At 34.3% G+C, this 16,025-nt stretch overlaps 1 protein-coding gene across 2 annotated transcripts; it reads left to right on the top strand.

Annotated features, from left to right (window-relative positions):
• The first annotated feature begins 141 nt into the window (after window positions 1-141).
• Window positions 142-15,586, top strand: LOC141648019 (putative plastidic glucose transporter 3). 2 transcript variants are annotated; one of them, XM_074456433.1, is made up of 15 exons: window positions 142-465; window positions 576-698; window positions 3,558-3,666; window positions 4,665-4,732; window positions 4,908-5,040; window positions 5,897-5,996; window positions 6,079-6,191; window positions 6,286-6,379; window positions 6,902-7,055; window positions 7,152-7,295; window positions 7,367-7,440; window positions 7,840-7,928; window positions 11,321-11,435; window positions 12,585-12,767; window positions 15,043-15,586. In XM_074456433.1, the coding sequence occupies exons 2-15, from the start codon at window positions 611-613 to the stop codon at window positions 15,043-15,045; spliced, it is 1,467 nt and encodes a 488-aa protein (XP_074312534.1). In that variant the 5' UTR covers window positions 142-465; window positions 576-610; the 3' UTR covers window positions 15,046-15,586. The 2 variants fall into 2 exon arrangements, with proteins under 2 accessions (XP_074312534.1, XP_074312535.1); XM_074456434.1 differs by having other exon boundaries at window positions 375-465; window positions 582-698.
• Window positions 15,587-16,025: the final 439 nt, after the last annotated feature.

Genomic DNA, 16,025 nt, shown 5'->3' with positions numbered 1-16,025 from the left:
GGCTCAGTTGTCACTATTTTGAGTACCGTGATCGTGAAGTCGGTGATGCTTTTTTCCTTAACTCCTGGGCACTCTATGACACACGTGTCACCTTAACGATTCCTAGATTTCATTTTGACCATTATATTTTCAACATAACGGTCCACACTCCACTTTGCGTAATAAATAAATAAATAAATTTTTTCAAAATAAAATAAAATAAATAAATAAATAAACAAAGAATCAAAAATAATAATAATCTCCAAAGCCCCACAATTTCTGTTACTTCTCCACTAATCACTCTCATAATCTTACCTCACCTACCGTTTTGATTTAATCAATCAACAATCATCTCCGAGATCTTAATCGGAGATCACACCTCCCAAAATTCAGGTATAGCATTGTACCATTTTCATCTTGGAACATTCGAAAACAGTCGTACATCGACCCCTTATTCCGCAATTCGGGAGCCATCGAGGCACTGAGGTAATGTTAATTGTTGTTGTTGTTGTAGTGATCTCATGAATCCTTGATTAACACTAATTACATTGCTTAATTACTTTAATTAATGTGGTGGTGGTTGTGATTGTGATTAGCGTCAGAGTAGCTGCGGAGGGGTATTTTGGGAAAAATGAGAGGCCGTCAGGCGCAGGGAGATGCAGCTTTACCAACTTACAAGCGTGTCGCTTCCAAAGATCATTTGCATGACGATTTTCATGGTATTTCTTTACTCTTCCGTCTCAATCATTTGTTTAACTTTTATTAAAATACGCCTCAACAATTCACTAAGAAACAGGGAGTATTTTTTATGATTGATTTTGCCATGTTTTATTCCCGTGATTAGTGTTACTGTTTTTGGCCAATTAATTTTTTTTTTTGTAAGCTGTCGGTGAAAAAAAAAGGCGCAATCAACACTATTATATGACACAATTGTCGCACTGTAAAACAATGTTATATTTACAAGATAATGTGCCGGAGATAGCAAGGGGCTAGGAAGACCAAAGAAAGTATGGGTTAAATTGATTGAAAATAATATGAGCTTTCTACGATTGAAGAAAATATGACATTGGAGATAACAATGGGGAGGTGAAGGATAGATGATGGAGCAGAGGAAAAGTTATTTCTTCAACTTTTTTCACCACTATATTTTTGTTTATTTATTTTATTTATTTTCCATATGTTAATTTTTTGGGAAATTCTACATGGTAACCCTAGGTTTTTTCGATTTCTATGTGGTACCCTCTCTTTTTCCGAAAACATCAGTGGTACCCCTGAATTCTTTTATTTATTCTACACCGTAACCTAAATTGTATTTTCCGTTATGTTTTCCGTTAGCTCTAATTTTTCTATCAGTCTACCTGGTTCAGCCAACAATATTCATCTTCCAAATTCAATTTTTATTTTTTTACCTGTATATTTATTTTTTCTCTCCCATTCTCAGATTTTTCATCCCTAATCCAATTTCGTCTCTCACTTCTTACATAATCCTTCATCTTTCCTAGACTCTAAAATAGTGAAATCAGAATTTCATAAAATCTCTTATTTATAAACAAAATCAAACAAGAGACTAAATAAGAAGTGAAAGTGATCGATAAACGGGCCAAAATCATCTCTTTTCTGGCAATTTCATTGTTGTAATTTAACCAATTCGTGAAAAATAATATGAAATTTAAGGTATTAGGGAATTTTAGGGAAGAATCATCTCTTTTCTGGCAATTTCATTGTTGTAATTTAACCAATTCGTGAAAAATAATATGAAATTTAAGGTATTAGGGAATTTTAGGGAAGGTTAGAGGTTGGTCAAATGGGAAATTAGAGCATGTTTGGCCTCGATTCTCATAAATGAGTTTTTGTTTTTCAAGCTTAATTTTTCAAAAGTGTTTTTCAAAAGCAGAAACAACAAATAGCTACTTCTATTTCTATGTGCAAAAATATGGATTTTTAGCTTTTGAGAATTTTTGTTTAACTTTTAGAAAACTATGTGTTTGGCCAAAAAGTGTTTTTGAGTCCAAAAACACTTTTACAAACTAGGCCAAACACACACTTAATAAGGTGGATAGTTGTGCAAGGTAGGTTTAATAAACAAAATCATGGATGAAATTAAATTAGATTCTGATTTCCCCTTTTTGTACAAGACTAATTAAAAGATAGAGAATGTGGGAGATAATATGGGAGGGAAGAAATTGAAAAATTGTTGAAGCATATGAGAAAAATAAATATTTGGATGAATAATATGGAAATATGAGCAAAGATAAGAAGATATGGATGAAGAAGATCGAAGATCAATGGTAAAGAAGATGAAGATTGTAAGTTGAACAAGATAAAATTGATAGCCATTAGTTTTAACGGAAAACTTAACGGAAAATACAAGTTGGTCATGGTATAGAATAAGGACAAGAACTTAGGGGCACCATTGATGTGTTTGGAAAAAGAAGGGGTACCACATAGAAATCGAAAAAACTCAGGGTTACCATGTAGAATTTCCCTAATTTGTTTGTGTATGTTTCTTTTTTGTTTGTGTGATAGTGTATGTATTTTTTATTTATTGATAACTATTTATATATTTATATATTTTTTTTGTCTTTCAACGTTTTTTTGTATGGTTTTACCTCAAAACATTTTGGTATTAAAAATTTAAAATTATTCCTTGTTAAGAAATAACCTAATAGCTATGTTACTCCGACGCTTCACTTTGGTTGCATGTCTGACACGACACGACATCGACATCTCGATACTAAATTTAGACTGAAAAATTGAAAAGTTTGCGAAAATTAACCGTATCCAACACTCTGACAGTGTTGTATCCGACACTTGGAGCCGAGTTTCACAGTAGAGTAGTTCAATTATATTGAGTAAGTCTATATAATTGGACATTTTTAAATTATCATAAATATTTCCAATTAGGTTATGTTTGCTAATGATGCTCCATTGTCCATTGTATGAAATTAATAAATCAAATGTGGTAGGTTTGACATTGTATATTTGCTTTATTGAGATTAATGGTCAGAGGTGAGAATCAAAGTAAAAATGAACAATATAAATTGGATGGGAGGACCACTGTTGATCTTTTTGATTTAGTAACAACATTTTCCCAACATGTGAAGAACACTCTTAGAGAATAGAGACCCCTTTTTTTTGGATGACCTATAATCAAAACTGATTCAGGAATAGCATTGAATGCCAGTCAATTCTCAATAAAAAGATGTATTACTAGTTTGGTGCGACATCTTGCCTTATTCCATAATAGTCTAAAAGCAAAGAATAGCTAGTTTTCAGCTTCGAAACGGAGCATTGATGTAGGAATTGTGAAATAGTTGATGGTATAATTCATGGATTTACTTCCTACTGAATTACTATCAACCAAAATTTCGTCTTTTTCACCTTCTGTCTTGAATTGGTGCTATTTAATAGTTCTACTAAATTACTGATCTAGAAAGCCCAAATAAGGAAAATTTGAAAATCATGTAAATGTCACTAAATTTTAGGAGTTCGTTTTTTTTCTAGTTCACTGTATGAAATGGTAATTCTATTCAGTATTTTATGTGGGACTGAAGTATTGTTATATTATTTTTTGGCAGGTCGAGTTCCTGGATTTGGGAAAGAAGGTGGAAATCCAGCATGGTCGAGGGCTTTACCTCATGTGGTTGTCGCTACTATTTCATCTTTTTTATTTGGGTATCACCTTGGGTATGTATTTGTTTCATTCGTAATTTCGTACAATTGGCTGACTATTTCCCTTGCCAAAATAGACCATACTTTGAATGCGACAATTATTAGGGCTAAAAGTAACGTTTTTAACTGTGAATAGATAAGTACAGAGGCGGCAAAGATTTTGTATTGATGTTAAACCACTTACAAAGAAAATTACCAAAGAAAATACTCCGGGTTTACGTGCAATTGCAATTAGGAGAAGCTATTTACCCTTTTGCTCTTGCAAAAATATTGACTTGCTTTTAAGTTTTAACTGTACTCTGTTCAATCTGTTGGAATTACTACATTTTTCATATTTCTTTTCACATATTTTGACAATGTAGCAATTCTAATGAGAAGAAGGGAGTATTTAACAATCTCCTTTCTGAGAAGTACTAGTATCTTAGCTAAAAAATAAATATCTATGTTGTGACAAAATGGATACGCCTGCTGCCCTAGCCGAGTGTTGACCCTGAGAGATATGCTTTGATGTTTGAAGTTAGACCGTCTCAGTCTGATTGTTGTTTGCTGATTATAATCCTGACCAATGATTTGCAACTGCTCAACCACAATTCCTTGGGACACTAAATGGACAGCCGATCATCAGGGGATATCAAACCTATTCATTTATTTTGTTTAAATATTAAGGGTAAATTCGATAACACATCAGCAATTCTGATAACAATATGAGAGTATCAAGAATTTGATGGCTTAGGTCTTAGGTTTAGTCTCAATCATAGTGTTCATTGAAACGGTTTTCTTACCTTATCAAAAAAAAAAAAAAATAGTGTTCATTGAAACAAAATTAATATTTTGACATTGGTTAGAGAGACTGAAAGATAATTGATCATTATAACCGCTTTGGTAGGTCTCTGAATTTAGCTGTTAAAGAAGATGAGTTATACAACTGATATGGTGAGAAACTGAGAATAATAATGAGTTACTCGATACTTCTTTAATTGTATTACTGATATTAGTGGTTGATGTTTATGCAGAGTAGTGAATGACACACTAGAAAGTATATCCTTAGATCTGGGCTTCAGTGGGAATACTATAGCTGAAGGTAATATACATTTGATACATATTATTCCTCTGCCATTACTTCTCTCTTTTATACTTGCGGAGTAATTCAGGACTTCTGCTCCATGGCATTATATTGAGGGCTCATGTCTATCTATCAAGGAACTTTCGAAAAATTTGGCTAGTTCTGATTATTAATTTATTTTTTCCTCCTGTAGGTTTGGTAGTCAGTACTTGTTTGGGCGGTGCATTTATTGGATCTTTATTCAGTGGTTCTATTGCTGATTATTTTGGCCGGAAAAGATCCTTCCAGCTGTGTGCACTGCCTATGATTGTTGGGGCTTCAGTAAGGTTTGTGGAAGGAAGAAGAAGTGTTTTCGTCTTATGGTGTTGATGCATATTAATGCACTTGTTGATACATAAAGTACTTTTTTTCGGTGTTTTTATTTTAAATTTATTAATTTTCATTTTTATTATAAACATAAATATTTATCACATTTCTCTTTTCAAAATAATATACTCCGTATTAGAAAAGTACTGAATTATTTACACCATCTTTTAGTGTTTTAGTAGGCAGTTAGTAGTGTCTTAGTTGAGCAAAACTTTAACATAATAATATACTCAGTATTAGTCAAGTACTAAATTATTTAGAATATTTGTTTAGTGTTTTAAGTAGGTACTCAGTGTCTTATGTGAGCAAACTTAATGGCATAATGACGGACACATGAAAAAAGGTATACTAGATAGGAAAACCATACCTTTGAGGGCTCTACTATAGCATGGGTGGAAGGGTAAAAAGAGGGTAAAGGGATACTTTTGCCAGAACGTCAAATTTTAGGTTTAGCATGAGAATTTTACCTACTGTTAATTTAGCTACTTCTTAATCAACTTTTGTACCATTACGTGATCCTTTATTCTTTAAAGGTGTTATTTGCTATTAAATGCTATCCTTAAAATCTTATTAAATGCCATTTTGACTGACACATAGGGAAAAAAATTACTCGAGGTATGAAAACCATACCTCACGGGATCCTAGTTTAGCATGGGTAGAAAGGTAAAAGGAGAAGGGGGCATTTCCCTATGGTTAATTAGCTACTTCTAAGTCAATTCATTTTGAGTTTGTACCATTATGTGATCCTTTCTCTTTAATGGTGCTATTTGCTATTAATGTATCCCTTGGATCTTATTAACTATGGACAATTTGCAGCGCAACTGCAAGTAGCTTGACAGGTATGCTTCTTGGGAGATTTCTAGTTGGAACTGGCATGGGACTTGGCCCATCTGTTGCAGCTCTTTACGTGGCTGAGGTACAGTAATATCTTGTATTTCAAATGAAGCTAGACATCAATCTACAGAGTTACATTGCATTGATGCATCAATATAATGTAGGTGTCACCAGCATATGTGAGGGGTACTTTTGGGAGTTTCACCCAAATTGCAACATGCTTGGGGTTGATGGGGTCTTTTCTTATTGGCATTCCGTCCAAGGAAACTAAGGGTTGGTAAGAAGGACTTCAGATTTCGAAGATATTTTGGTATTTTGTAATATTTGATACAAATCATAATATGGTACTATAATCTAAGTCGTCATTTCAGGTGGCGTGTTTGTTTTTGGATACCTGTAATTCCTGCAGCAGTACTTGCACTTACAATCGAAATTTGTGCAGAGAGTCCTCACTGGCTTTTCAAGGTTTGCCTTTATCAGCTGCGGTTTTTCAATTTTACCTTGGTCTTCTAATTGTCAAAGCTTGTAATTGTGAAACTTCCTGTGCTGGTAGATATGATGAATGCGTGGCATATGAAACTGTTCAATTACGGAACACCTGATTCTATAAAGTTATTTTTAGGGAAACTGTTTTTTGTTTTGTTTTATTTTATTTATTCATTTATTGTGATGAGATTGTTGTTTCATTCCACACAGGTTTAGATAAATGTTTTTTGTAGTCTAAGGTTATTAGTCCAAATTTGTGGGTTGAGTATCAGGTGGGAAAGAATTAGGCATTCTTTTGAAATGAATATCACCTTCAAGAATGAATTAAGAATAGTACAATACATTAGACAAGGTGTTGTCCAACCAGAATTAATTATGAAAGAGCGTGCACATCATGCTTTCAGTTTGTACTTGCTAGTTCAAAGCAACCCCTTCACTTAGTTATCGAGGCTTCTCTTATTCATGCTCCATGTTGATCTCCTTCGTCTTTATTGATATCAGAAAGGAAGAAGTATTGAAGCTGAAGTTGAGTTTGAGAAGCTATTGGGAGGGTTCCATGTTAAGAGTGCAATAGCTGAGCTGTCAAAGTCAGATAAAGGGGATGAAGCGGAGGCAGTGAAATTTTCCGAGCTATTTTATGGCCGACATTTCAAAGGTAAAATCCTCTAGTTATTATAATAATAATCTGCAAGGAATTTTCTTCTGCGGTTCATCTTGTAGCTCCAATTTCATATTTTGCTTCATTTTGCAGTTGTTTTCATTGGATCTACCCTCTTTGCTTTACAGCAGCTATCAGGCATAAATGCCGTGTTCTATTTCTCGTCTACTGTTTTTAAAAGTGCTGGAGTTCCATCGGACATTGCAAATATGTGTGTAGCACTGGTTAACTTATCAGGCAAGTGTCTTTACACTCTCTTGAATGAGCGTAAAATTCTGGAATCTGAAGTTTCTGATGAACTACTTCAGGATCATGTGTCGCAACGATACTTATGGATAAACTAGGAAGGAAGGTGCTTCTTCTGGGCAGCTTTTCAGGAATGGTAAGAGAAATGATTAACAAGCAGACGTTGTTTAACTGGATACTAAATTCTTCTGCCCTATTGTGACATTTACTGGTGCTCTAAGCATCGTGTGATTGAGCTATTTTCTTTGTTATTAGTTAGTAGAATTCATTATTACTTAGGAGGGTTCTCCTGTCTTTGTGGCTGTTGTTTGCTTGTGCTTTCAACCGTCCACGGTTCCTTTGAATAACATGAGAATTTACATGGATGTGAATCATGTGATACCACAAAGTTATTTTAGCATAATGCTACCCTGTACGCTTTTGACACGCCATGCCAAGCAATGGCTATGCTGATGTTGACTTAAGTTCGCCTGTTTCTTGTTCCCTTACTATGTCTCTGACATTGCGTCAATGAGCTTTATTTTCTTGTCTCCAGGCGACGGCATTAGGTCTTGAAATTTTGGCCGCAAGCTCTTTTGTATCTCGTGGAGCATCAGTGTACCTATCTGTTGGAGGTGTATTACTGTGAGCATTCTGTTTTGATCTTCTTTTCATTTGATTATTGTATGCCTAGGATGATATTAAGGTAATGGTAAATGAAAGAAAAGGAATCATGTCCTAAGATAATTTTTTTCCCGTCTCCTTTTTTTCACCTCATGTCTGTCCTCAGATGTGTGATGAACACTGTAAGATTGTCATTGGGTTGCAATTGGATCCACGACTGCTTGTATCGTATTCAAAATCCTTGTAGCTTTTAAGTAAAATACTACGTGCAGCGGCATATCTATGTTGCGGTTAGGAGGTTCCATGATACTATAGACAAATATTTGGGTGCGTTTTGTCCAGTCAACCGTTTTCAGGGAAGTGGCAAATAAGCCCCATACGTTTGGCACTACGTGCAAATTAGCCCCATCTCTTTCTTTTAGTGCAAATTCACCCCAGCAGTTATAATTTATGTGCAAATAAGCCCCACACAAGATTTTTAGGTCAATTTTTCACCAGAGAAAAATGACGTGGCGCCGGAAATATGACTAGGATTAGATTAACTAATTAAAAAAATATGTGATTTTATTACTGCAAGGGATAGTTCTTTATACAACAATGTCGATATTTCTATATATTCTTGTGACTGTTTGTCTGCTCCATCACTATCTTCATTCCATCACTATGCTCAAGTGTAAGTTGTCTTCACTTGAACTCGTTGTATCTATGAACAATAAGTAAAAACAATAAACCAATTTCTCTAATCATTATCTAATTTCAATTCTCCAACATAAATCGAATTGTTTCTGTAAAATATAACTAAATAAAAAAAAATACCTGAACTTTTCTTTTCCCCAATTTTGTTTTGAAATCTCGTTTCATACTTGGGGTAAAATTTCAATTACTAAATAAGGATAGACTTATGGAAATTGGGTTTGTAGATTGTAGTAAAAAATGATGTGTAAATGGAGAGAGACCATTAATTTGGGAGCTAAAAATCAGCCGAGAAAAGGAGATGGGGAATTGGGAGTAAAGTGATTGAGATTAGAATAGACTTATAGATATGTCGCTTGATCCAAGTGAATGGATGATGAAAAGGGGTAACTGACAATGGGGAAAGTGTGGATTTTTTTTTTTTCTAACTTGATCCAAGTCACTCGATCCTAGTCATATTTCCAGCGCCATGTCATTTTTCTCCGGCGAAAAACTGATCTGAAAATCTCGTGTGGGGCTTATTTGCACATAAGTTATAACTGTTGGGGTGAATTTGCACTAAAAGAAAGAGATGGGGCTAATTTGCACGTAGTGCCAAACGTATGGGGCTTATTTGCCACTTCAACCGTTTTCGCGCTGAAAAGGTATAAAGCAACGCCCCTGCGCGAAGGAAAATGATGATGCTGATGGTCGCCCTCGTGAAGCACCTTGGGTGGTGGTGGGCGACGGTGGTGCACTTGGATGGGGTTCATAGTGCCGATAGTTGTGGTCCTCAGTGCCATACGTAGACCGTAGTTTCAAACTTCAAAGTGGTTAGGGCTTCCCATAGCTGGTAGGAAAATGAAGTGTTAGGTGGTGATGGGGGGTTTGTTAAGTTGTAATTGGTTTCCGGTGGGGCTGGGTTTTTATGGGGTTGTGGTATTAATAGTATTTTTTTCGAGGGGATGTTAATAAAAGTACTATGATTAATAATAATAATTTTATTACAAGTAATATTATCAAGAAAAAAAATTAAAATGGCAGTGACCTGTTAACTAGGTAGTCAGCCATCCGAGTCTATTTTGAGAAGAGGGTACCCAAAGTTAGGTTTATTTTGAGTTAAATTTAGTTTGGATTACTATGAGAAGACGGCTATGGTTCGGAGTATTTATGTTAAATAATCCTAATTTTTATATAATGAATTATAAAATTTCAGCATGACACTGTTTAGAACACTTTGTCACTTTCTGGGTCTGCCACTGATTACGTGCCGTACAAACTACAAAATGAATATAAAGTTTACAGTCTGGCATACTTGAAAAGAACATGGATAGTTAATTGGTTCTTCATTCTTGTATGATACTTCTTTCGGAGTTCTTAGATTGTCTCAACTTCTTCTAATTTCAAGGTTGTGAAAGATGAAATGAAAGGATAATAATATGACGATAAGTGAAGCGGACTTAGTTGGTTCAAGTTTTCTCCCACATGCATAAGTAAGTTAAGAGTGAGAGAACAAGACTAGTACCTTGATGTAAGTACTTCACAAAAGTGACTGACTATAGGTCTGATACGCAGTGACTAAGTGAGTTTAGTGGGATAAAAACTTTAAAATTACTCCCAGTAAGTTAACAACTGGAGTTGGAATAAGAAAAATACTTAGCAGCTGGTGATGGTATTTGTTACTGAAGTTGATCACTGCAGAGAAAATCTAAAACTCGTTGGCATTGCGAGTAACCTTTTGTTGGTGTCCTTGCATATATTATGAATCCCTTTACTTTTCTGCATCACTATCTCTGTGCATAACCACTTGAGTGGGACAGAATAGCAAGACAGAGCTGCGCACATGTTATTAGTATCTTACAGAAGGAAATTTGTTATGCTTACAAATAGACTTCTAGCTATGTTTGAATAGTTAGGGTGTTCGGATCAGCTACCTGCAGACAAATATGGATTCTTTATCATATAGATTAGCTCATAGTATATTCGCATCAAAGCCTAGACTGAACCTGTTGGATGTAATAGGAATAATTATAATAGCTGGGCCTCAACCACCGCCTTAAGGTTTTGGTTGAGATGGTTCATCTATCATGGTATTAGAGCCAGTGTGATCGAAGGTCACGGGTTCAAATCCTAGCAACCTCAAAACTCCTCAAAAAAACTCGAAGTGGAAACCCAGGACACGGTACGGGGGAGCCGGTGCACAACAAACCACTCTTCAAGCCCAACGGGCATTTGAGTGAGGGAGCGTAATAGGAATAATTATAATAGTTGGGCCTCAACCATCGCCTTAAGGTTTTGGTTGAGATGGTTCATCTATCAGGATGTTCTTCAAAAGTGAGAGAAATGAAATCTTGCTTTCCCTTTTCCTCTGCCTTCTTATTAATTTCTGAAGTATACTTTGCACAACATGTCAACCATCTTAGAAATTTCCTTCACCACCTTTCGCCGGACCCTATCCCCCATGGTGCGAATTAATCTTAAATAGCATCTAAATTTTTTAATTTTTTTCACACATCGACTGTCCCTACATATTAAAAGCTTTTTATAAATGTGATGGTCTTTGACCGATAGCCCTTCTGTATCTACATGCTCTGAAGTCTGAATTATCTGTTTAATGGTAGTAAAATTTGCATTCATGTGTACACATGATATGCATGCAGTTGCTGAGCAGCTGATTCTTCGAATTATGATTCTCAAATTGAGCTAGTCTAATTTCTAATGATGCTGAGCTTATTTTCCAGGGTGGTTCTTTTCTTTGCTTTGGGAGCTGGTCCAGTACCTAGTCTTCTCCTGTCAGAAATGTTTCCCAATCGGATAAGAGCAAAAGCTATGGCTTTTTGCATGGCTGTACACTGGGTAAGGTTCATGTTAATTGTCCCAATCTCCTAATATTTTTCCAGTAGTGCTTCTATGATTTTACTTCGACTCTTCATTTTTGATGCCGTACCTGTCCCCAAAATGACACTCAAGGATATGGGTACGAGTCCTATTGGCGGAACCAGAATTTGTCGTTGGAGCGAAAAATTTCAGTGGGAAAAACTAGTAGTATTACAACATTTCATGATGAAATTAGAGGAAGGATGGTTATATGAAACATCTCTCCATCACTTTAAACTCGAAATATTTCATTTTTTTTATGAGCTTTATGTTTTGAAGACGTCCTCGTACCCGTATCCTTATTTAGGTCCCTGTGTCTCCAAATACTTCAAATATCTAGTCCTCTTGCCCTGTCTAAGAGTTACAAAAATTCCAATTCTCATACCAGTTCAGGACTTGTGAGTCTCAAAGAGTCCGAAACTAGGAAACCCCTGTTCTAGTGTTAGTAACACAGCTTTTTCATGTGAAATTAGACAACACTATGGTTATGTCGTTGGTTATGTGATACTTGCTTACTAGAGGAGCTTTTTTGTGTAATATCAGAGTTAAATTCGTCAAACTAAGTGACCATGAAATCAAATGTATGATATTGAAAACTTTAAGCAATGATAATCATGTTATGTTATGAAAACAAGACGAATAAATATTGGCAAAAAGGAGTTAAAAGAATTTCGGGAAGATTTCGTCAAAGCCAACTAGCACACAAGAAACAAGTGTACTAGTGAAGTAGTGAGCACAACCATTGTGCTAAACGGGAAGTTTGCTGTCAGTTCAATTACGAAACGGATAAAGGCTAAGGTGGATGTCAAGCTACATGCCTACATCAGTTTTGAATTTTGATAGCATAACTTATATGAGATGGTCTCATATGCACAAGTATTTGGCTTGGTCTCGCATATGCGACCGTCATACAAGATTACTACATTCACATCCACTTTAATGTGCAATATATGGCTCTGTCCATGGATGCTAAGACCTAATTTATCCCCGTCTTGAAAATGAATTCTAATGAAGTTAGTATATTGGCATGCTAAATACAGAGCAAGTCTTTATTTAAAATTTCTTCTTTATTGTTTCGTGTATTCTGATTCGCAGTGGGTAATGATCATCGTCTTTTATTAATTACAGGTGATAAATTTTTTTGTTGGTCTATTATTTTTGCGATTACTTGAGCAAATTGGAGCAAAGTTGGTGTACACATTCTTTGCAACCTTCTGTTTGATAGCCTTTGTCTTTGTGAAACGCAACGTTCTGGAAACAAAGGGAAAATCACTACAGGAAATTGAATTAGCTTACCTTCCGGAAACCAAGGTATGTCATCTGAGATTCATAATCCTGTAGTTTCTGATCCTTTCTAGCCATACCAAAAAATTTTATGTAATGCGGTTTTATACTAAGATACTAAGATAGTATGAAACCACTCATCTAGGAAACTTACAATACCATATATAAAGGGTACTCCATGAAAAGTCTCTTTAGACGGGCATTTGAGTAAATTACATTTGGTTTTGCTATATCACTTACGTACCTAAATTCTGTCCTATGATAAAATTATCATGAGACTCACCTATATAATGTGACGGTTACTACTTTTCTTTTTTCTCTTCTAGTATCTTACGAGATGGTCTTACAATTATTTATTGCTTGTAAGACTAATTTCTCGTTTCCCCTTTGTGATTTAAAACCCTTTTAATGTTGACAATGACCCTTTTATCCCCTATTTACTAAATGAATAGGTCAATCTAAGTTTTTTTCCGCTTAAAATATCTTCTAATTGGGATTTTAATTTTTGCATTCTACTATGGGCTAAGTCTAATGTAAAAAATGATTCCCAAAAAATATGTATAACGTTCTATTCTACTATGTGCTAAATATAGATCATATCAATGATCTTGCCCAAAAATAACGTAAAAATTGATTGCCAAAAAATAAGTATAAAATCCTCAATTATTGCCAAAAAAAAAAATATACCGTCAATCATTTCTATATTGCTACAAGTCAAAAATCCTCGATCATTGCCAAAAATTTGGGTTCATATATTACAAATCTCGAAGTAAAAAATCCTCGATCATTGCCAAAAAAATTGGGTTCATATATTACAAATCTCGAAATATATCTTTCACTAATCGAAATATATAAAATCATTGTCAAAAAGAATATGCCGTCAATCATGCCAAATATTGTACGTCAGATAATATATCTTCAAAAAATATCGTCAAATTACCAGATCTCATAAGACCATCCTCTATCTACTAAAAGAATAGGTGAAGTCACAAATTTTCGCTCCAAAAAACATGAGGAAGCCATTGATAATTTTACCAGATCTCATAAGGAAGCTATTGATAATTTAATTGTATTCACTAAATAAATAAAGAAATTAATAATTATAATGTATTTCATTATATAATTTTTTTCATTAAAATTAATCTTTTCATCAAATATTATAATTTTCACGAACTATAATATTTTAACTAAAGTATAGACAATATAAAACTATAAACTATTAAATCTTTTATTGAAATTATTATTTGAGAATGACTTGACTAATATTATTCATACTATGTATAAACAAGACTCTAAATCATTTTGATTCTTTTAAAAAAAAAATGAGAGTATTTATAGGAATCATTAACTTTGTGGTATAAAAAATAATTTTTTTAAAAAAAAAAAATACATTTCAGCACATTACTCAATTCTTTTGGATTAATTTCCATTTTTAATTTTTTTTTCTCAAAACAAAATACAATAACGAGAAAAATGAATAATTAATGAGATACCACTATTATTTTATAGTTCAATTTTGCTCAGTTTTCTTGAATAATTTTACAGTTCAATTTTTTTTCCTCGTATCAAAATAAAATGACGTGAAATATGAAAAATTAATGAGGTGTTAATTTAGCATGATTAAGTAATACAAAAATAAAAACTCTATAAATACCGCGCATTCATTGCGTGGGATCTAAACTAGTTTAGTACTACTCTATTTAACATTAGTAATCATAACCATGTGCATTAGCGTATCCTTTTATATCAATTGCTTTTACTCTCTCCCTTCCACTTTTATTGTCTCCTTTTCTATTTTGGGAAGGATTTAAGAAATTCTGGTAAAATAATAGCCCTAGCCCTTGAATCAAAGAAAATGGAGACGATCTCATTTTGATGAGGGGATTGGTAGTAGCTAATGGATTGGGCCATTGGGGGCAATATGGTAGTTCACTCATTTAACGTACTAAATTTAGAAAGAGGACAATTAATTTGGAATAAATTTAGGATGGAGAAGGGACAATAAAAGTGGAATAGAGCGGGTGCTTTTTTTGTGTAATGGTTTTTCTCTAACTTACTGTAAGATAATTATTTGGGTGCGATTTTTAGTTATTGGGTTTGTTTCATACTAAAGTAACATGATACCGTCTCTCAAAATGCTAAATGGCTTACCTGATCATTTTAGTTTGATGTTTCCTGTGTCACTACTCTTTTAATTTATATCAGTTTACTATTGTCGAAAAAAAAAAAAAAAAACCTTCTTGGACAAGATTTTTTCATTCAGGGCAAGACTAATTGATTTTTCTTGCTCATTTTCTTGCAGTAAATTATTTATAATCTTTCATGCAACATGAAAAAAGCTGTTGATGGATCTTGATCAGAATCATAGTCTGTTATCCTCATTCTTGGTCATCAAATTGAAGCACCAATTTTGGCGCATAACCATAGCCAACACCGTATTGTCACCAAGTGTTAGCTCGGGAGACAATAGGTGCTTGTGAAAGTCACATTTCTGGTGTATATTCTTAGAGACACTGTTATACGTAGAGATGCTGCTAACGGTGATTAGACGTTATTTTGTTCTTGGGACTAGCTGAAGATTGTCGAAGTTATTCTATCCCAAATTACATCTAGTTCTGGGAGGAGACGTCGTTGAAGTTATCATATGGAATTTTGTGGTTGCGGAGTAGTTTAGTTTACAGTGTCAGCCGCTGTGATTTGTATAATATTCGGTACCTGAGATGTTCTTAAGAACGTACAAAAGAGAGGCTTCCTGTTTTACTTGTATTTTCCTACCAACTGTTGCTTGTCTATCCTCTACATTATTGTGAATTTATATGAATTTATAAAAAAGGGATTATATTTCATTCAAATGATCCATTTGATGCAAGATTATTGATTTTGTTCAGACCTTTTCCCAGCCAAAGTTTATTCTCAAAGACGGTTGGAGACTTGGAGCCTTGTCAAGTTCACAAATTCTCATTTAAGACGGCACTATCCGTCTCAACCTTAAGACGGGTCAAGTATATACCACTTGTGTATATAAGACAAATATATTGCTTTTCCCTACGCATTCTTAAATACACAAGTGGTATGTACTTAACCCATTTCAAGGGAGACTGACTGAGTGACTGAGGTTGGAATTTGCTCATATATATGTGAAAAATCAATCGGGTTTGAGTAGCAAATATTCCTATTTAACTCTGACAATTAGTTTGCACACTAGTTACAGGTCTCTTAGAAAAATACAATAACAGAGGACACGAGATTGTGAATAGAGGAATTGAAGTTATGGTGAGTAATGAG

This window comes from Silene latifolia, chromosome 3 (genome assembly GCF_048544455.1).
Source record: "Silene latifolia isolate original U9 population chromosome 3, ASM4854445v1, whole genome shotgun sequence".
Classification (NCBI taxonomy): domain Eukaryota; kingdom Viridiplantae; phylum Streptophyta; class Magnoliopsida; order Caryophyllales; family Caryophyllaceae; genus Silene; species Silene latifolia.
The sequence above is the reverse complement of the archived record's forward strand: the minus strand, read 5'-3'. Positions and strand labels throughout refer to the sequence as shown.